The 22,040-nt window shown below is 47.9% G+C and overlaps 1 protein-coding gene across 1 annotated transcript in view; it reads left to right on the top strand.

The window, feature by feature from the left end:
- Positions 1-22,040, top strand: part of LOC135821164 (uncharacterized) — a gene marked incomplete in the record, with an annotated part of 55,341 nt that overhangs the window by 28,617 nt on the left and 4,684 nt on the right. The window contains 9 exon segments of the mRNA XM_065334237.1: positions 1,661-1,713; positions 2,269-2,400; positions 9,043-9,111; positions 10,768-10,857; positions 12,208-12,282; positions 13,210-13,279; positions 14,009-14,102; positions 15,476-15,592; positions 19,723-20,058. Coding sequence (XP_065190309.1) covers positions 1,661-1,713; positions 2,269-2,400; positions 9,043-9,111; positions 10,768-10,857; positions 12,208-12,282; positions 13,210-13,279; positions 14,009-14,102; positions 15,476-15,592; positions 19,723-20,058 — 1,036 coding nt within the window.

Raw genomic sequence — 22,040 nt, 5'->3', positions numbered from 1 at the left:
GATCTTGATGTGCAACGGCCCGAAATAGTCCAGCCCGGTGAACGTGAATGGTCGCAGGAACGGGGTCAAGCGCTGGACAGGTAGATTTCCCATTACAGGTGGCTTGGGATTGGCTCGTTGGTTCTTGCAGTATTGACACTCAGACCATGCTCGCTTCACAGCTGCTCGACCTGTCGTCACCCAGTACTGCTGGCGAAGCTCATTCAATGTCCTCTCGTGTCCATGTCTAGTGTCGTCAAGAGTACATAACCCCCCAGAGTGTGCAACGCCGATCCAGCTCTGCATTGGGTCTTGGTCGAGCGGAATCGGATCTTCTGATGTCATGCGTACACTCCACACCAGCGCAAGGCCGGTCTCGAGGCAGGGCACCATTGTTTTTGATCCAAGAGTACCCGCGACTCCCCGGGTTCCCCTCAGATGTGTACGGTATTATGACGCAAAGATCCGATTCCGCTCGACCAAGACCCTTTGCAGAGCTGGATCAGGCGTTGCACACTCTGGGGGGTTATGTACTCTTGGTGTCGTGCATGCACCGTGTATATCTACACTTCCTGCGCTGATGTGTAGAATGGTCTAGACTATATGGTGCATGCACTGATGTGTAGAATGGTCTAGACTATATGGTACATGGAACAGGCCTCTTTTACGACTATGGTGCACAGTGCAATGCGTACATGCACAGCCATGCACTTGCAAGTACACATAAGTACACATAAGTACACATACCGTAAAGTCGCGGATAAAAGCCGGGTTTGCATACAAGCACATTGCGGATAGAAGCCTGAAAATCAAACGGGTGGAATGCATATAAGCCTGTCGCGCATAGAAGCCTGGCTTCTATGCAAGCGCGGATCGGGTGGGCCAAGAGTGCATGTGCTATGTACGGTGCATAGTAAAACTGCCGCCATACCGGTAGTCAGTGGTAGATCTACGCGTGTCACGCGTAGAAGCCTGGCTTCTATGCAAGCAAAGACAACATTCTCCCAGCACACACATGCATGTGCATAGACATCGGTCACAGCTTACTTTGCCGGGTAGGGAGCAGGCACTGATTGGCCCATTCATACAACGTGCAAACTCACTTTTATCATATCGTGTCCAAGGATATTTACTCGCTTAATTATGATAAACTTGGACACATGCGCGTGCAACTGATTTTTGAACTTGGCCGGGGCCCTTGTGCTCACGATTATACTTTGCACGCCAGCAAAAGTGTCGGTTGTTGAAAGTGCGTACTGCAAATCAGTGCTTGAACAAAGGAAAATTCGAATTTCCCGGCATTTTCAGGAGGTCACTATGGATACATTGACGTGTGCCAAGTTTGCCCAGCTCCGTGTGAACTGGATCACGGTTTGCAAGTGTTATCTTGGTCACACGCGTGTAACACGTCGTGTGAATGGCCTATTATATTGCTGGTATGTGGCTACAAGTCAATCGCTCCGTGTGCGCATTGCGTCTGTACATTATTTTTTGTTTGACAATTCGATATTGGAAAAATGGCAAAAATTTATTTGGTCCTGTTGCTGGTTTGTATTTTTGTCAACCTAAATTACACTTCACAGTTTTGGCTATGTTTGTGTTTGCATCTGTATTTATACCGGTGTGCTTCTGTGTGCCTGTAATCCCTGTATACTCATTTCATTGTTCCTTCTTGTCACAGTATACCGCATCCACAACACTTGCCCAAGTACAGATCAAAGTCATCTCCTTATGGTAAGACTGATCCACTTGCAATTGTACTTGCATGTGCCATATCCATTCTATTTGAAAGTTGTGATTGGTTGCCTTCTACTACCAGTAGCTTATCCAGATGTCTGCTTTGCCATCAGAGCTGTTGAAGTGTTGAGGGGAGCTCATCTAGGTCCTGGTCTGAATGTGGCATTGTCAAGTACAGCGCCGCTCAATGAAATCCGATTGTGTGAGTCAAGTTTGCGCCCTGAACCAGTTCACATCCCAGTGTTCGCAGGTCTAGGGCTGCACAACGCCCGGCGGTTACTTGACTCATGCGATCGGATTTCTTTGAACAGCACTGTGTGTCTTTCACGTTTATGCACCAGGTCTAGCGCTATCTTAGCCTTCGAATTTGAAATTTCCTATTTGAATATTCTTGAAGCACTGTTAGACCGGATAAATTTGAATAATTGATTATTCGTGACATCCCTATTCTTGTTGTTCTGTGTGCGTCCGTGCTTGCGAATGTGCTTGTGCCCTGTGTGTGCATACAATGTGTGTGCATATCTGCGTACGTGTGTGCATGTGTATTGACAGTCTATAGCGTAAAGAGTTTCACGAAACTATCTTCGTCACGGTCAGCGCAGACACCACCAAGAGGGCAGGCATTGGGTGTGGCGTGGCACCCCAAGCAACCACATCGTTACTTGGCCACTGCTTTTGCACTTGGTACGTTCAGGATGTTCTAGTTTGTCATGTCTTGTATGAGACACACCCCTGGATTGCTCATACATTACCTGCACTACCTGCACTACCTGCACTACCTGCACTACCTGCACTACCTGCACTACCTGCACCACCTGCACTACCTGCACTACCTGCACCACCTGCACTACCTGCACCACCTGCACTACCTGCACCACCTGCACCACCTGCACCACCTGCACCACCTGCACTACCTGCACCACCTGCACCACCTGCACTACCTGCACCACCTGCACTACCTGCACCACCTGCACTACCTGCACTACCTGCACCACCTGCACTACCTGCACCACCTGCACTACCCAGGGGCGTACATAGGGCGGTTCCCGGGATGCCCGGGAACCAGTAAAAAAACTTCGATATGGGTACAGAGAAGTTTTTGATCCAGGCCCAGCGCTCGCAGTGCAAGTGCACTAGCGCTATAGCAGCGCAAGTGCATGCAATGCGAGTCCGCCTGACGGTCCGAGGACGGTGACTGTAGCCCAGGTGTGAAAGTCGTAACAGCGTACTGAACTGGGTTCAACTAGGTACATCGCCGGATTCCTCGATCTCAGTCAGAGTCAAATTTTCCTTTGCAGTTTGTTTTGACAAAGTTGGTCGTGTTTCGGACGATGCTTTCGCTTTGTGGAAAAGAAAAATGAAGCGTCGACATCCAGAGGGCCGGAGCTCTATTCAGAGCTATTTTGAGCAGCAGGCCGAAAGCATGTAGCCAGTGCTAGTGGCGAAGGTCACGCGATAGATGAGAATGCAGACGCAGCACCTGACTTGCAAGCGAAGTCTGCATGCAACGAGCAGCGTTGAGGAAGAAATCGTCGGCGAAGCTGTAGAGCGACCGTTGTTGGAAGCTGCTGGATCATCCAAAACTAACTTCAATGACATGGGAGTGTGTTGGAAGGGATATTCTGAACGTCGACGTCCACAGTGGAATCCAGTCCCCCGAAATTTGCCGGACACGGAAAAGATCTCCGTCATCGATAATCATTGTGCGCCACCGAAGGCGAAGGATTTCATTTCCTGTGCGTGTCCAGACGGATGGGAAACAGCGCCACTTTCAACTATCCTTGCTATTAGAGGAGTTACCCTGGGTAGTCTTTTGACCGGCGTGCAATGGTGGCTTCTGCTTGCCGAGTGTGATGTTTGCTCCAGATGATTCGAAACCTGTAGGCAGCTTTCAAAACTGCATGCAATCGTCATGCTGAACAAAACATCCATAAAACGTAAAATCAAAAGTGCGTAGCAATGACATCGTCCAGCAGCTTGTGGATGTTAATTTCACCCAGTCTGAGGAGAAGATGCAGAAACTCCGGCCGTGGGATACGAAAAATAGCACTTCAATTGAATTTGTGTGGAATTTTGGTTCATCAGGTGGCATGGGAACCACTCCTGGAGGCGAGCGGCGTACGCCCCTGCTACCTGCACCACCTGCACCACCTTCACCACCTGCACCACCTGCACCACCTGCACTACCTGCACCACCTGCACTACCTGCACTACCTGCACCACCTGCACTACCTGCACTACCTGCACTACCTGCACCACCTGCACTACCTGCACCACCTGCACTACCTGCACCACCTGCACTACCTGCACCACCTGCACCACCTGCACCACCTGCACCACCTGCACTACCTGCACTACCTGCACCACCTGCACCACCTGCACCACCTGCACCACCTGCACTACCTGCACCACCTGCACTACCTGCACCACCTGCACTACCTGCACCACCTGCACTACCTGCACCACCTGCACTACCTGCACCACCTGCACCACCTTCACCACCTGCACTACCTGCACCACCTGCACTACCTGCACCACCTGCACTACCTGCACCACCTGCACTACCTGCACCACCTGCACTACCTGCACTACCTGCACCACCTGCACTACCTGCACTACCTGCACCACCTGCACCACCTGCACTACCTGCACCACCTGCACCACCTGCACTACCTGCACCACCTGCACTACCTGCACCACCTGCACTACCTGCACTACCTGCACCACCTGCACTACCTGCACCACCTGCACTACCTGCACCACCTGCACTACCTGGGCTACCTGCACTACCTGCACTACCTGCACCACCTGCACTACCTGCACCACCTGCACTACCTGCACCACCTGCACTACCTGCACCACCTGCACTACCTGCACAGTCATGCTTGTTGCTACATGTACCCACTTTTGTATCCCCGCTTATTAGAGAGGTTCCGCACTACGTATCGTTGAGCAACTTTACGTAAGTAGGCGCTGAAAAACCCTGAATTCGCGAGTTTACACTCCACTCACGGGAAGTTGTCTACATAGAGTATGTAAATGGAGCTCTACAAGCGGAGGTGCTCCGTAAGTGGATTGGGGTATAAATTTATGACTCTCTCCCTAGGTCGTACACTGTCGCGTTTGGAGTTGCCTAGGGCAGCTATGTGATTCGAAAACTACGTATGGCGAAACATGGATCCGCATGCAGTGTACGTAAGACTTTCCGTGGATCGATTACGTTTTTACTAACGTATTTACGTTGTGCGGAACCTCTCTGTTGTTGGCTGAAGATTGCCTTAGCGCGAAAGTCAGTCCCGGCAAGTAACCCGTAACCTGGTCTATTCAGTTCCCAGGGTGTAGTATAACACACTAACCTGGTCCATTCAGTTCCCAGGGGTGTAGTATAACACATTCAGTTCCCAGGGGTGTAGTATAACACATTCAGTTCCCAGGGGTGTAGTATAACACATTCAGTTCCCAGGGGTGTAGTATAACACATTCAGTTCCCAGGGGTGTAGTATAACACATTCAGTGCCCAGGGGTGTAGTATAACACATTCAGTTCCCAGGGGTGTAGTATAACACATTCAGTTCCCAGGGGTGTAGTATAACACATTCAGTTCCCAGGGGTGTAGTATAACACATTCAGTTCCCAGGGGTGTAGTATAACACATTCAGTTCCCAGGGGTGTATAACACATTCAGTTCCCAGGGGTGTAGTATAACACATTCAGTTCCCAGGGGTGTAGTATAACACATTCAGTTCCCAGGGGTGTAGTATAACACATTCAGTTCCCAGGGGTGTAGTATAACACATTCAGTGCCCAGGGGTGTAGTATAACACATTCAGTTCCCAGGGGTGTGGTATAACACATTCAGTTCCCAGGGGTGTAGTATAACACATTCAGTTCCCAGGGGTGTAGTATAACACATTCAGTGCCCAGGGGTGTAGTATAACACATTCAGTTCCCAGGGGTGTGGTATAACACATTCAGTTCCCAGGGGTGTAGTATAACACATTCAGTTCCCAGGGGTGTAGTATAACACATTCAGTGCCCAGGGGTGTAGTATAACACATTCAGTTCCCAGGGGTGTAGTATAACACATTCAGTTCCCAGGGGTGTAGTATAACACATTCAGTTCCCAGGGGTGTAGTCTAACACATTCAGTTCCCAGGGGTGTAGTATAACACATTCAGTTCCCAGGGGTGTAGTATAACACATTCAGTTCCCAGGGGTGTAGTATAACACATTCAGTTCCCAGGGGTGTAGTATAACACATTCAGTTCCCAGGGGTGTAGTATAACACATTCAGTTCCCAGGGGTGTAGTATAACACATTCAGTTCCCAGGGGTGTAGTATAACACATTCAGTTCCCAGGGATGTAGTATAACACATTCAGTTCCCAGGGGTGTAGTATAACACATTCAGTTCCCAGGGGTGTAGTATAACACATTCAGTTCCCAGGGGTGTAGTATAACACATTCAGTTCCCAGGGGTGTAGTATAACACATTCAGTTCCCAGGGGTGTAGTATAACACATTCAGTTCCCAGGGATGTAGTATAACACATTCAGTGCCCAGGGGTGTAGTATAACACATTCAGTTCCCAGGGGTGTAGTATAACACATTCAGTTCCCAGGGGTGTAGTTTAACACATTCAGTTCCCAGGGGTGTAGTATAACACATTCAGTTCCCAGGGGTGTAGTATAACACATTCAGTTCCCAGGGGTGTAGTATAACACATTCAGTTCCCAGGGGTGTAGTATAACACATTCAGTTCCCAGGGGTGTAGTATAACACATTCAGTTCCCAGGGGTGTAGTTTAACACATTCAGTTCCCAGGGGTGTAGTATAACACATTCAGTTCCCAGGGGTGTAGTATAACACATTCAGTGCCCAGGGGTGTAGTATAACACATTCAGTTCCCAGGGGTGTGGTATAACACATTCAGTTCCCAGGGGTGTAGTATAACACATTCAGTTCCCAGGGGTGTAGTATAACACATTCAGTGCCCAGGGGTGTAGTATAACACATTCAGTTCCCAGGGGTGTAGTATAACACATTCAGTTCCCAGGGGTGTAGTATAACACATTCAGTTCCCAGGGGTGTAGTATAACACATTCAGTTCCCAGGGGTGTAGTATAACACATTCAGTTCCCAGGGGTTTAGTATAACACATTCAGTTCCCAGGGGTGTAGTTTAACACATTCAGTGCCCAGGGGTGTAGTATAACACATTCAGTTCCCAGGGGTGTAGTATAACACATTCAGTTCCCAGGGGTGTAGTATAACACATTCAGTTCCCAGGGGTGTAGTTTAACACATTCAGTTCCCAGGGGTGTAGTATAACACATTCAGTTCCCAGGGGTGTAGTATAACACATTCAGTTCCCAGGGGTGTAGTATAACACATTCAGTTCCCAGGGGTGTAGTATAACACATTCAGTTCCCAGGGGTGTAGTATAACACATTCAGTGCCCAGGGGTGTAGTATAACACATTCAGTTCCCAGGGGTGTGGTATAACACATTCAGTTCCCAGGGGTGTAGTATAACACATTCAGTTCCCAGGGGTGTAGTATAACACATTCAGTGCCCAGGGGTGTAGTATAACACATTCAGTTCCCAGGGGTGTAGTATAACACATTCAGTTCCCAGGGGTGTAGTATAACACATTCAGTTCCCAGGGGTGTAGTATAACACATTCAGTTCCCAGGGGTGTAGTATAACACATTCAGTTCCCAGGGGTTTAGTATAACACATTCAGTTCCCAGGGGTGTAGTATAACACATTCAGTGCCCAGGGGTGTAGTATAACACATTCAGTTCCCAGGGGTGTAGTATAACACATTCAGTTCCCAGGGGTGTAGTATAACACATTCAGTTCCCAGGGGTGTAGTATAACACATTCAGTTCCCAGGGGTGTAGTATAACACATTCAGTTCCCAGGGGTGTAGTATAACACATTCAGTTCCCAGGGGTGTAGTATAACACATTCAGTTCCCAGGGGTGTAGTATAACACATTCAGTTCCCAGGGGTGTAGTATAACACACTTACATGTACAATGTGGGTACTAGGTTATACAAAGCGCACAGCACAGCACAAGCTGACAGAAGAAACTTGTATCGAACTTTGTTTACATACACCATGGAAGGCCCCTTGGGCATTCACTCGGTTGACATCGTCAGGATTCCTGCAGTCGTCAACGTCCGACACACTACTCTCTTCATCACAATCAGGATGTGTTTGTTCTGTCAACTTGTGTTTTGTCACTTTTGTGCTTTGTTGACTGCCTTCATGATAGATATGTGTTAGTTCTTCTAGCATTTCTCTTCATCTATTATCCCGTTTCTAGAATATTTCGTGATTCCTGCCACCTGGGCTATTCTCAGGATCAGCAGATTAGTTTGATACAGTCAGACCTCGCTTATCCGGTCCTCTTTTATCCAGGTCCATCGCCATCCGGAAGAAAATTGCTGGTCACCGATGTGCAGTACATGTTACGCATACAACATAACCGGACCTCGCGATCCGCATACCGGTGCATGATTTGTGTACAAACTGGTTGAAATGTGCAGAAAAACTTCGTTGTATCCGGTTGCACGTGGCTTGTAGAATTAAGCTAGAATCAGAGAGATTTACAAGCAAATGAGGCCCTTGACCTGCTGGATGCATACGGATAGCACTCAGTTGCATGCACTTCTCATTTTTCTCGCTTGTTTTACGTGACATACGGTGCACGCTAGTTGTACTGCACAGGACCCGTCTACATGTATGTATGATGCCACTCCTTTTGACATGTCACATGCATATACAGAATGTGTGTTCAGTTATCCGGTTCCCTCGCCTATCCGGATATTTTTATGGAAAACGGATGTGTGCGGTTAAGCGAGGTCTGACTGTATCGGTAGTTGACAGATCTTTTTGTCATTTTCTCGAATGCTCTCGTGAGCCTTGTTGGGCCGCCGGACAACTGTCCTTGGTGACAAATAATCTACTGGACCTTTGGGAAATTATGTCCTGCCTTTCTACACTAGGAGTGAAGAGCACTCAAATGATATGACAAAGAGATGAAAATTGGGTGGAGGGTGTGTATGTGTGGGTGTGTTTGTGTGGGTGTGTGTGGGGGGGGGGGGGGGGGGGGTGCAAGTTATAGTCGAGGAATTTGGTATCTGGCAGCACAGCCGGTTTTTGTTGTTGGTTTCTGGTGGTAACGGGTGTGTAGTGTCTAGAACGCAATGGTGATAGGGGAAGTTTGTTACATACTAGTATTTAGAAGAGTCAGTCGAGTGTACTGCGCCATATTTCTCTGATGTTAGCGTTCTCATTTTTCATGTTTTCATGCTTAGGTCTGGTGTGTGTCTGGGACTTGGCTACAACTAGTCCATTGCTGTTTGTCAACTCCAGCAGTGGCCCGGGTATGTTCATAATGAACTCTTCTCTCCTATCTCCTCACAGTGCTGCCTTGTTGCCAGTTTACACCCACTTCTTTGGTTACACCCACTCCTTTGGTTACACCCACTCCTTTGGTTACACCCACTCCTTTGGTTACACCCACTCCTTTGGTGCGATTGTAACAGTCTGTCAACCCCGCCTGGTTTCCCTTGTAGAGAGGGGTACAGTAGGTATCGGTTATAGTGTGGGTGTTTGTGAAAAACGACTTTCTATTCTTATTTCCGATATTTCTTACACACGATAAATCAGGTGTGACATATCATATGCATGTGCGCAGAGGCAGGAAGATCATCGTACATGCAATGTAGTGCTACTGTGCATGCGGCTGGTCATAAGTAAAGCTGTGTTCACAACTGGCGAGTGGACGCGGTACGCTTGCGCTTCATGTGTGCCTAAACGCGCGCTCAAGCTTTCACATAAAACAGCAATCCGAGCGCGTGCGACACCTTCGAGTACTAATTTTTTGATCCCGCCAGTCAAAGTGACTGGCATGTACGCTGGTACGCACCTGATACGCGCTGAAAATTCCAACATGTTGGAATTTCCATTTCGGCGCGTTTCCGTACGCATGGCGCCCCAAAAGCCAGCAAAAATACGCACAAACGCGTGGTTTCACGCGTACACGCACCAGTTGTGAACACAGCTTTAGTCCCATAGGCTTACCATGTGGCTATGCAACATGAGTTACATGACCGCAACAGTTGAACTTCCACAGGCTGCAGCACTACGACGCAACGCGAGTCAGATCAGAACTGCATTGGACAGATGTTATTACTACAGGCAATATACTTTGTGCTAATCTGGCATGTTTCGCTACACAAAGTCCATTCTTAGGACCAATACCGTAGTTCCGCACATATAAGCCCATGGGCCTATATCCGGATATAAGCCCACCTCCGTTTATAGGCCCATGGGCTAATAAACAGACCCAAATACCGTAGTACAGCATGTCAGTGCAGACTGCATTACCAGTACCGGTACCTACAGACTCAGTAGGCGGACAACCGCGCACGGACTTGTACTTTTTCGCGTGCCAGCTGCCTTCAAAATTCGAATATAGGCCCATAAAAAACGAACCATTATTACTTATTTTTTTCCCCTGAAAATGCATTATTTCGTATATTAGCTAGCCCATGGGCTTATATGCGCGGAACTACGGTATACTCTACTACAGTAAAACCTGGTTTAAGCGACCACCCCACAGTGCAAGCAAAAGCGGTCGTTAAAGCCAGGTGGTCTTTAGAACCAGGTCCCACCATGTCTGTGTAGAACTGTCGGTGCATGGAAAAACGGTCGTTAAGAGCAGGTGGTCGCTAAACACAGAGGTCGCTTACACCAGGTTTTACTGTATCCGATAAAATCGCTTGTAAGAATAAATGTGCATTTGAAACCCATGTTATGATTATGAAAACATGAGAGTTCATTCTTGTAGGCAGTATATTCTTTTACACGACCACGCTATAACCCATACGCACTGTACTAGTATACCTATCTGAGTGTTTACCTATCTGAGTGTGTATATGCAATTCTTGTAGCTTACACAGCTAGAGTGTACTTCTGACGTGAGGACGTTTATCCATTCACATTCTGCGATTGTCTGGTCTTGTCTGTGCTCACAGAAATTTTCTGTCAGAAGATGATGCAGGCTGAGTGCAGTGCCGTGCGTAGCCTTAGCTGGTGCCCCAGCGAAGAAAACCTATTGGCAGCAGGTACGCTTTGCAATCTCACGCCATGTGTTTGCTTGACTTGCACAATACGTGGTTGTGTGTAGTGCTTACACCAGTACGCCAGTACACGTGTACACATGTACTGATCTAGAGACCACTGGGTCAAGAGATCACCTGATCATGAGACTATCTGGTCAAGCAGCCACACTGATCAAGAGATTACCTGGTTTCAGCAGCACTAGGAATTCAGGACTATCAGACCCCTACTCTTTGGCGCCAACTGTATGGAATGTGCGTGTGTCACCTTGATTTCAGAGACCACCTGTGTGCAAAGGCATAACTTAGTCAGTCCTATGGCTGGTCACTGAAACCAGGTTTTACCTGTACAATCATCTTTTTCAGTCTACTGATCTTTCTGCCCCTTGTTCTTATCTCTACTGTATGCATCCTACTTGATTAGCAGCCGTTTTTCTAGTTTTGTATATTTTTAATATTTATCTTCTCAACAACTGCACTTGCCCTTTGCTGTGGTTATATATCCTGACGCAGCACCAGAAACGGCCGGAGAAATCTCGTTTCCGCCATTGAGATAACTTCTGTAGTTAGAGCAGAGGGCAAGAGCCTTAATCAGGATTGAAAATGAGGTAACAGGAGGTGCAGGTGCATTGTTCGCTATTATTTATCTTCTCCCAATCCAGTTATTGACAGCCCCACCCCCCCCCCTTTGTTTGGACTGCTACTGAGCATGTACCTGCTGTTGTGGATGTTCCCTGACAGCTGAGCTCTGAGCTACTGCCTTTTTTCCTGTTGTTCTCTCTCTCTCTCTCCATCTCTCTCTCTCTCTCTCTCTCTCTCTCTCTCTCTCTCTCTCTCTCTCTCTCTCTCTCTCTCTCTCTCTCTCTCTCTCTCTCTCTCTCTCCATCCCTCTCTCTCTATCTCTCTCTCTCTCTCTCTCTCTCTCTCTCTCTCTCTCTCTCTCTCTCTCTCTCTCTCTCTCTCTCTCTCTCTCTCTCTCTCTCTCTCCGTTGAACCGGGTTCTTAATCCACCATACCCAGTCCACAAGGCTGGGCGGGGTTGTGAGCAGGCTTTCATTTCATCTTTTCTTATTATTTCTTATTATTTCTGCTTTTCATCTCATTACAAAAATTCTGCGCATTTTTTCTCCATCTGCGCATAAAATCTAGACTGACAACCTGCTTGTTAAGTCATGCACCTGCTTTCAGGCGTAAAAACCCTGTTGTAGAGGTCTCAGTCCTCATTTGTTAGACTTACCTGTCTTTATAAATGTAACTTTCTCTCTCTCTCTCTCTCTCTCTCTCTCTCTCTCTCTCTCTCTCTCTCTCTCTCTCTCTCTCTCTCTCTCTCTCAATCATTTGTGTTTCATTTCAAAGGCTTCCAGGATGCATCCTTCCACATTTGGGATGTTTCCAACCCAAGCTACCCGATCTATTCTGTCCAGCTTCCTGGTAAGTGTGTTGATTGCAGGGTGGAGAGGCATGACTAGCTCTCCCCCCCCCCCCCCCCACACACAGCACTCTCCTCGCTAAGAACAGAGGTATGGCTATCTATCCCCATTCCCCATCCCCCACATAGCACTCTCCTCGCTAAGAACAGAGGTATGGCTATCTCTCCCCCATCCCCCACACGACACTTTCCTCGCTAAGAACAGCTGACTTTACATTTCACCAATGTTGGCCATGGTACATTTTCAGGGTAAATAATGGCGAAGTTACAATTTAGGAACCACTTTGCACGCATACTGCATGTCATAGCATCTACTTTTGGTCACTGTAGGGAGGTCGGATTTTGTGTTCGCTTCACAAAATGTGGGTTGCAAACTGCCTCTTCTTCACTGTTGTGGAAAAGGTGTTACGAAGAAGATGTAATTTTTCTGACCCTCTCAGTTTAGTTCTCTTGGGGAAGGGAGGGGGGGGGGGGGGGGGGAGGGTATAGGCAGTTGATTTCATTACGCTCTTAACCCGGTGGTAAGCTTATGTAGCATGGTGCCTTCGCAGCACTGTCACCTGTTTGTAGCAATGTCAGCACTGCCAGCAATGCCAGCACTGCCAGCAATGCCAGCACTGCCAGCAGCATACTGATTCTGGAGTTCTGATGTGTGTTTGCATGGCATGGCCGACGTGTGGTGCTAGCTCCAGCAACGCTTATATATCTGTTGCAAAAAGAAGGATCCACGAAGAGGATTCGAACCCAGCACCTTTTCTTTCCGGGACAGTGCCCTATCCATTAGGCTATGGTGGATCACACACGCACGCACGCACGCACACACACACACACACACACACACACACACACACACCTATGGCCATTCTTGCTTCACTGGTCTTGTGCACCATATCCTGTGTATTTGCATGGTTGCTATGGTGTGTTTCTAGGTCCAGCAACGGTTATATCCTGGCTACCACACTGGCCATGTATTCTTGTTGGCATCGATGGATCTCTTGGGTAGGTTGTGCCCTGTCTTCTTCCATGGCCTGCTGCCAGTCATGAATATCCGCTATCACATATGCTGTGTAGTGTAAGGCTTGCTGCTGCTGCTGCTGCTAGTGCTGCTGGTGGTGCTGCTGCTGGTGCTGGGGATGCTTCTGTGGCTGCTGCTGGTGATGGTGTTTCTGTTGCTACTGCTGTGGCTGCTGCAAATGCAGAACATTTGCCTAGAGGTATTCTTTATCAGTAACTTTGGTACGAACTGAGTTGATCTCCTAGTCGTTATTATGTTCTGGATGTGTTTATCTGCCTGTACATGCCTTTTGGAAATATTCTTCAGTGACCATATTCATATTTACTGGACTAGTACATACGTCAAGTACATTTTTAAATCTGTTGTAATCTGAACCTGTTCTCTCTCTCTCTCTCTCTCTCTCTCTCTCTCTCTCTCTCTCTCTCTCTCTCTCTCTCTCTCTCTCTCTCTCTCTCTCTCTCTCTCTCTCTCTCTCTCTCTCTCTCTCTCTCTCTCTCTCTCTCTGTGCTTATCTTCTGGTATCTGTCTGTCTGTTTATTTGTCTGTCTGTCTGTCTGTATGTTTATTTGTCTGTCTGTTTATTTGTCTGTCTGTTTATTTGTCTGTCTGTTTATTTGTCTGTCTGTTTATTTGTCTGTCTGTTTATTTGTCTGTCTATCTGTCTGTATGTTTGTCTGTCTGTCTGTCTTTGTCTCCTTCCCTCACTATTGCAGGCACCACGGTGATTGTCTGTATGCCATGAGGTGGAAGTGGGATGAAACTTGTCATACAAAGCGGCCCATTCAGGTTGCCAGTGGAATCACAATGGTAAGAATCAGGTCATTCTTTGACTTCTGTCTTCCAGCAAACGTGCATAAACCACAGCTGGTGACTACGCACACAAGTTTTGGGAAAGTGGAATTCATCGTTTTACCTGTTTACACTATTTTTGATGAGCCGGCATGGACGGTAGCCATCCTTCGGGAGGGAATGCAAGTTTCCACATAAGTGACATAACCCTTGGTGTACTCCTTTGTACCGCCTACTTATGGACTATTAGGCCTCATTTACACGACAACGATTGAAAAACGTTTTTCAATCGTTTTCGAAACGTTTTTGCTGTTTACACGAAAACGATAATCGTGTACACTGGAACACGTTTTCGGCGCGCAATGGTCACGTGCAATAAGTTGGCCTGGCGTAGGCTGGCGGCGGCATGTTTTGAGTACAAGGCTCGTACTAGTAAAACGTTTTTGCCGTTTACACGAGAACGAAACGGAACGAAAACGATTGAAAAACACTTTGAAGACCGTCTTTCGTTTGAAACGTTTTTGAAACGTTTTTCAGCGTTGGTCGTGTAAACGCTCTTATCAAAATCTGTGGAAGTGTATTCAATCGTTGTCGTGTAAACGAGGCCTAAGCCATCCCGTGAATATATCACCAACCCCCAGTTACAACATAGCAACCACTCAATATTAGCCCCACTCTTTTCAGACCAAAGGAGAGCACCTGTATTGATCGTAAAAGCTTCTTGAAGTGAGAGACCGCCATAGGTGGCGAGTCTGGCGACATGTAGAAAACCAGCTAAAACAGCAGCAATGAATGAGCAAATTAAAAACACCTTTTTCAGATGAAAACCAACTATGCTGCTCAAGGAACAGTGAATTCAAGAATCAAGATCATCCTTCGTTAGCTTACATTGAACTTCACTTGAAGACGAAACTTGCTTGTTATATGAAATCATACGAAACATGTAAGCTTACGGGAATCTCTCGTTGTTAGGATGTCTGAGAAGTAGCGTTCAGTCTTCTCCCAATCAGAGTCGGAGATTCTTGGCTTGTGCTGTACTGCGAGCTCCTCTGCGTGCTCTTCTGCAGAGCTGACTAGAAGTAACTGTTGGCCGTGTCGTCGTGGCTCAGAGTGAACACTTTTGTCGTTGGAGGAAGTGATAAGGAATTCCTTGTTAAAACACGTGGACTGTACTTGCCCGCAGAATTGGTTTTGTTTGTCATTACTCCCTGTTGAGTACGCATACATGGTTGTGTGCATGTGTGTGTGTCTATTTACGTATGTGTGTTTGCCTCCATGTGTGCACACTTATATAATTATAATTGTGTGTGTGTGTGTGTGTGTGTGTGCGCGCGCGCGTGCGTCTGTGTGCACGCGCGCTCGCACATGTGTGCATGTCTGTACTACTGCAGTCGCTGAGTGAGCCATCTGGAAGTGGCATAGTTGCAGTGGGCAGTGCCCATGGTCATGTGACACTTATTTCTCTGCCATCACCCAGCTGTTCATGGCCATACAATGTGGGCTTGAGGGTGAGTCTTTTACCAATCACTACTGCCATGTACTGTTGCTTGTAATGATCTTCTCACTGCTTTCTCACCCCTGGAAAGGATGGTTTCTCAACTGACAGCTTTTTTTCCTTTTTCTTTTATACTATGTGCACATCCCTACAAAGTGATAGAGGTAATAAAAGAGACAAAGACAAAACACAAAGACAACAAAGGCGTAGTAGGTACTACAAGAGCTGTGCTGGTCAGGCGCAGTGCACTCCTCCGACCATTCCGGTTTCGGAATCAACATGGACTGTGTGGGCCAAGGGGGTATACTATGAATGATAGACTTATGACTGAAGTTATGAGAGCATCTGAAAATGTAACAGAAATGAGAAAGAGAAAATAAATAAAAATAAATAAAATCAAATAATATAGATTGATCAAGCTTCAGCTTACGTAGGTCCCTGACAGTCTTAGAGAAAGAGAGAGAGAGAGAGAGAGAGAGAGAGAGAGAGAGAGAGAGAGAGAGAGAGAGAGAGAGAGAGAGAGAGAGAGAGAGAGAGAGAGAGAGAGAGAGAGAGAGAGAGAGAGAGAGAGAGAGAGAGAGAGAGAATTATCAGTGGTGCTAGTTGTTGTCCGTTGCCCAAAGCCACTGCTTGTGGCGCAAATACCTGTGAACATTCGCTTTGAACGCCTGCATTTTCTTATCCTGGATGTTGGCAAGCATCTCTGCTGGAAGGCTGTTCCATACTTCCACGAGGCAGAATGGACATGACCGGCGGATGTAGTTAGGGGCACTGTGTGGGAGGTCAAGCTTCGGGTAGGCAGGGTGCCGGCTGGCGTCGAGTTGTCGTCTAGTCTTGGGATTAGGCTGTGGCGGTTCCGTAGGTGGAATCATTGCGGAAAGTTGCGCTGGGCCATCAGTGGAGCGTAGCTTGTACAGGCATGTGAGGCCAGCAACCGCGTGGCGCAGACTGAGGGAGTCCAGGAGGGTGCCTGGGCCGATGATGTCCAGAGCCCTCCTCTGGACTCGATCTAGCTGATCGAGATGGGTCTGGCAGGCATCCATCCAGACCAATGGGGCATACTCCAGGACTGGGCGTACGAAACCTTTGTACATAGCCAGGTGGCCGCCCCGAGGCAGGACGTGGGCAGCTCATCGGAGAAATTCCAGTCGTTGGCTTGCACGGACTGCAACAGTGTGGAGGTGGTTGCAGAATGACAACTTGGCATCAGATGAGACCCCCACGAGTTTAAAAGGGTCTCAGTCTTTGCAACAGGGGTACCTCCAAACGTTACAGGGTCCAGCGCTGGGGTTTCTGATCTCGTGCTGATCACCAGTTGCTGTGATTTCTGTGGCTCGAAGCGGATGCGCCACGATTCTCCCCACAGGGAGAGGCGGTCGAGGGCCCACAGGAGCCAGTGTCCGGGGTTTGCAGGATCATCAGTTGGTAGTACGAGATGGTACAGTGTTACGTTAGTATCATCGGCATACATGCTCAGCTTAGTCGCTGGTGTTAGGCACTGGTCGATGTCACAGACGTAAAGGAGGAAGAGCGTGGAGCCAATTATGCTACCCTGTGGCACTCCAGCTGTGATTGCAAACGGTATTGATGTTTGCCCGTGTATAACCACTTTGAGCTGGCGATTCGAGAGGTAGTTCGTGAGCCACTGCAATAATTTCCGTCCAAGGCCGATTTGTGCTGCCTTGTGGATCACCCCTGCATGTGACACGCGGTCAAATGCACTGGCGGTATCCACTGCTATCACCTGGGCATGGCCCCCAGCAGCAACTGTGCAGACCCATTCATTGTGCAGCGCCGTGAGGACATCAGCAGTGCCCCGGTTCGGACGGAAACCTTACTGGGTGTCGGGAAGTACGGAGTGTCTCTCCAAGTAGTTGGTGATTTGACTGTTGATAATAGCCTCCATGACCTTGGATAGAACGAATAAGAGAGAGAGACTGGGCGATAGTTGGCTGGTGCTGACCGCGCGGCCTTCTTGTAAACAGGGACAACGTGTGGTAGTTTCCAGATTGTTGGCTGGACACCATGGCGATAACAAAGTGAGAACAATTGCGCGACAATGGTTGACAGTTCGATGGAACAATGCTTCAAGACTTGAGCTGGTATCCCATCTGGGCCCGTTGCTTTGGAGGTATCCAACTTGGCCAGGCGGCGGCGAACCTCTGGAACACGGAAGTGAATGTTGGATAGAGCCTCGTACGCAGGGTGTTGCATGTCAGGTAGATCTTCGGGACGTAGATCCGTTTGACCGAGGCTGCATTTGTTGGCAAAATATCGTGCAAAGCAGTTAGCTTTGTCCTTGCTTGAGTGATACACTGTTCCGTCGTTATCGATCAGCAGGGGTATGTTTGAAGATCGGGAGATTCCTGCTGCTTTCTTAGCATTGGACCACCATTGCTTGTCACTGAAGGACCGGGAGCTTAGTTGCCGCCGGACACGGTCGTCCTGGCAATGCGGGCTGACTGCAAGGTGTGAGCAGCATTGCCGACAGAGGCAATACAGGAGGCGTTCAAGACATTATTGGCAAGGTTCCTTCTCTATGCTTTCCAACTCCTCTCTTTGGCCTCGACAGCGGAGCTGCATTCTGGTGTCCACCAAGACGGGTCGGATGGCCGCGTAACGAGTACCTTCGAGGGAATATACTGCTCCATTCCGCAAAGAATGGCGGCAGTCACTCTCTCGCACGATTGATTGGTGTCACCGGATAGCAGTGATGGCCAGTCTAGCCTACAGAACTTCAACGGAAGTGTGCCCTCAGTCGGTTCCAGTCAGCATAGGCATTGCGCCAAACCTTGCGGGAGGTGGTAGGTTCCCGCCTCGGGTCTACTGCTTGGAAGTTAGAGACAACTACAGCATGATCGGACCGCCCGAGGGGAGCATGGATTGAAGTGGACACTGGGGTGGAAAAATCGGATATGATTAGGTCCAAGGTGTTTGACCCCCTAGTGGCATGTGGCACATGCTGGGCGAGTTGGTGGGTTGCGCATAGCACCTCAAGTGACTCTCCAGCAGGAGTTGTCTCAGTGCTCTGCAGCCATCCAGCGTTATGCACATTGAAATCTCCCGCCAGAATTAGGTTTGACCCCAGGTGCCGGACATTGTCAAGAACACTGTCCAGGTACTCCATTAGAGAAGTGTCAGTCTCAGCACATGATCCTGGTCGGTAGATAGCGCCAAGGACAGTGCGGCGCCCGTCGTGCGTGGACACTGATGCCCACAGCACCTCATGCGAGCCACAAGCGACTTGGGTGAGCTGAGTAACCGAGAGCTCTGATTTAGCCCAAATAGCTACATCACCTCCTGCCTCATTTCGGTCTTTGCGGATTACTGTGTATCCAGGTTCAAGTGTTTCCGAGTCCAGAGTGCTCTGTCCATACTTCGTTTCCGTCACTACTGCGACATCAATGTTGTGTGTACGGACTGAGTGCTGCAGCTCGCCAATTTTGTTGGACATAGTGAAGGCATTGGTGGGAAGAAGCTGCTCTTGTTCAGTTGCTATTCACTGAGACATTGAATAGGGAGTAGCACCTGACTAGAACTCGAGCTTGTGGCTTGACACACCATTCTTTTCACCTCCTAGATCCTATGAGTCTGTCATATAGGATCCACTAACTTGCTACTTTTCTCACTGGTGGTAAGCCTGATGATAATTACTATAATCCTGCACTGGTCAGTAGTCATTGTACTGTAAATCAACTAATTTTCGCTGGCGATTTAATTTCGTTGATTTCGCCGGTCGATGTCAATCGGCCAAAATTAATTGCCGGCCAAAATTTGTCACCAGAACCAAATCATATGCCGCCGGACTGTCTGTAAAACACTTCGTACAGAAGACAGTGGTGTACAAACTATGCAGACCTTTGTACAAACTATGCAGACCTTTGTACACACTACGCAGACCTTTCTACTACTATACATGTACCTCTAGTACATGTGCACACGAAACATCGATCACTTTTTCGGACTCTTTCACGCCCACGGCGAAAGTTTAGTGGCGGCGAAAAGTGTTTTTTGGAGACCGGCGAAAGTTTTTCACCGGCGAAAATTTGTAGATTTACAGTACTTGATTGTACATGTAAAATCTCGTCTATTTTGAGAATGTGTGCTGGTGACTGGTGGGTCATGTGTGTTCCCCATCTCCAGGGTCTCAAGGCTGTTCAGATCCGCCGGAGTCCATCAACAGTAAAGTATGCGTCGCCCTCTGGCAAGAAGGCGGCAGACGGTGCCTCCGTGGATGGCAGCGGCCTACCTTCTACCAGCACCACTGTGCTGCCACCGCCGACGTCTTCAAGCAGCAATGGCACGTTGCAAGCTGGGGGAACACCGATGGACACCACTGCTGAGCCCCAAGCTGATAGCTCAGCAAATTCTGTTCCAAGTCCAAGTCTCACGACTAGCTTGAGCACACTAGACTATGCTGGTGTGCGTGCATTCAGCATGGATGCTGGCTCAGGCATCTATCTAGCAGAGAACTCGACAGTAAGTGTGCTACATGTATTGCTCATGATCACATATGTTTGTGTGTGTGTTTGTGTGTGTGTTTATGTGTGTGTGTGTGTGTGTGTGTGTGTGTGTGTGTGTGTGTGTGTGTGTGTGTGTGTGTGTGTGTGTGTGCGTGTGTGCATATGTGTGTGTGTGTGTGTGTGTGTGTGTGTGTGTGTGTGTGCATGTGCGCGTGCGTGCATGTGTGTGTGTGTGTGTGTGTGTGTGTGTGTGTGTGTGTGTGTGTGTGTGTGTGTGTGCATGTGTGTGCATGTGCATGCATGTGTGTGCATGTGTGTACATGTGTGTACATGTGTGTGCACGTGTGTGTGTGTATGTGTGTGTGTGTGTGTGTGTGTGTGTGTGTGTGTGTGTGTGTGTGTGTGTGTGTGTGTGTGTGTGTGTGTGTGTGTGTGTGTGTGTGTGTGTGTGTGTGTGTGTGCAGCGTATATAGCTGTTGCACAACTATCACATGACCATAGAGAGTTGCACTGTTGGTTCCAGCTCCACTCAACCTCTGCATTTATGGGTCACATTATGCCAGCCGTATTGGTTCCACTGTCCATATGCCATGTACATGTACACTTTCTTCACAAACTTAGTCACATGACAAGATGTGAAGCCACTCTGTGCAAATATTCTGTAAGACCACTTCTGTTTGCGAACATTCACGTGTATCTTGAGAACTTCCAAGTTCCATTGTGACCTCGTTATCTTTCCACTTAACATCCAGTCCGAAACACACGAACAGTCATTGGCTACACCACGCACAACGATTGTTTACAAATTTACATGTATATTGATTATTGAACTATGGACGAAAAGGAGAAGGACGAAAAGGGTACAAGTTATGACTTACTGTCCACCACACCACTGTAACCAGATCATATACTTCGAAGTACAGTCAGCGAGTGCGACAAAATGGTATATTGAACTATTTTATTCCCGTAGCTATGCAAAAGACGTTACTTCAGTAACGTCTGGCACTAGCCAGGGTCCACACAGCTTTAATTCTGTGTTTGTTTGTTTGTTTGTTTGTGCCATCGGCATGCCTGGCGCTATCCCGTACTTGTCCCGCACCATACCATCAGAGACATCAATACGGTGTTGTACGGTATAAGGATGTCGTATAGCATGTCGTACAACAGCATGATGAAATTGTGGGAGAAACTAGCGACCCCTTGGGAATGATGAACATAACAACAGTCTTATTGTGAGTGAGAGTCAGGCCAAGTTTCTGAAGATCAGTTGCGAGTGCTATCCCCAGCATTATGTTAGCATTACAAAAGCATAGACAGGATGTGTATTATAGGAGACCCAAGTTGCTGAAGATCAGTAGTCATTGCTGATAACGTGCAGAAAAACTAAATCCGCAGCCTCTTTTGCCGTCGGACAGGATGACAGGATGCGTATTATAGGAGACTGTAAAGTGATGTAATGTGCTCCATAGGCAACCATGCATTCGGCCGTCAGCAACAGTTAAGCACAAGCACACTATCAAGGCAAGGGCATTATTGTATTATTGTATTGTATCTTATTGTATGGAATATAATTTTACCTCATTGGCTCAGCAGGTCAATGTATTACTACAAAATGGCCAGAAAATCCGATCATGAGAGGCACTTCAAATAACATGCATGATGAAAGGAATTCGGGTGGACACACCCATTCCCATAGCGCTGCACATCCGAACCAGTTCCGTTATTTTTACAGCGTTTCGGCACTTGGCCATTGTCAGGTAATAACAATGAATACCGTGGAAGCCGCACAAGAGCAGAGTGTAGCGCCAAATGTGTGAGAAAAGCAGACAACTGCGAAATCCCACACTTCCATGCCAAACTGTTACCACCAGGGACGCGACGAGGCATCAGGAACAGAATGTATTTGAGTGACCCGCCTCATATTATATTCAGTGATATTGAAAAAAAAAGAGTAGCAGCAGGGGAAGCTGAGAAAATTCACAATAAATTGTGTGTATC

The sequence above is a fragment of the Sycon ciliatum genome, chromosome 1 (assembly GCF_964019385.1).
Source record: "Sycon ciliatum chromosome 1, ocSycCili1.1, whole genome shotgun sequence".
NCBI classification, from domain to species: domain Eukaryota; kingdom Metazoa; phylum Porifera; class Calcarea; order Leucosolenida; family Sycettidae; genus Sycon; species Sycon ciliatum.
Note: the sequence above shows the minus strand (reverse complement) of the source record. Positions and strands in the feature narration are given on the sequence as shown.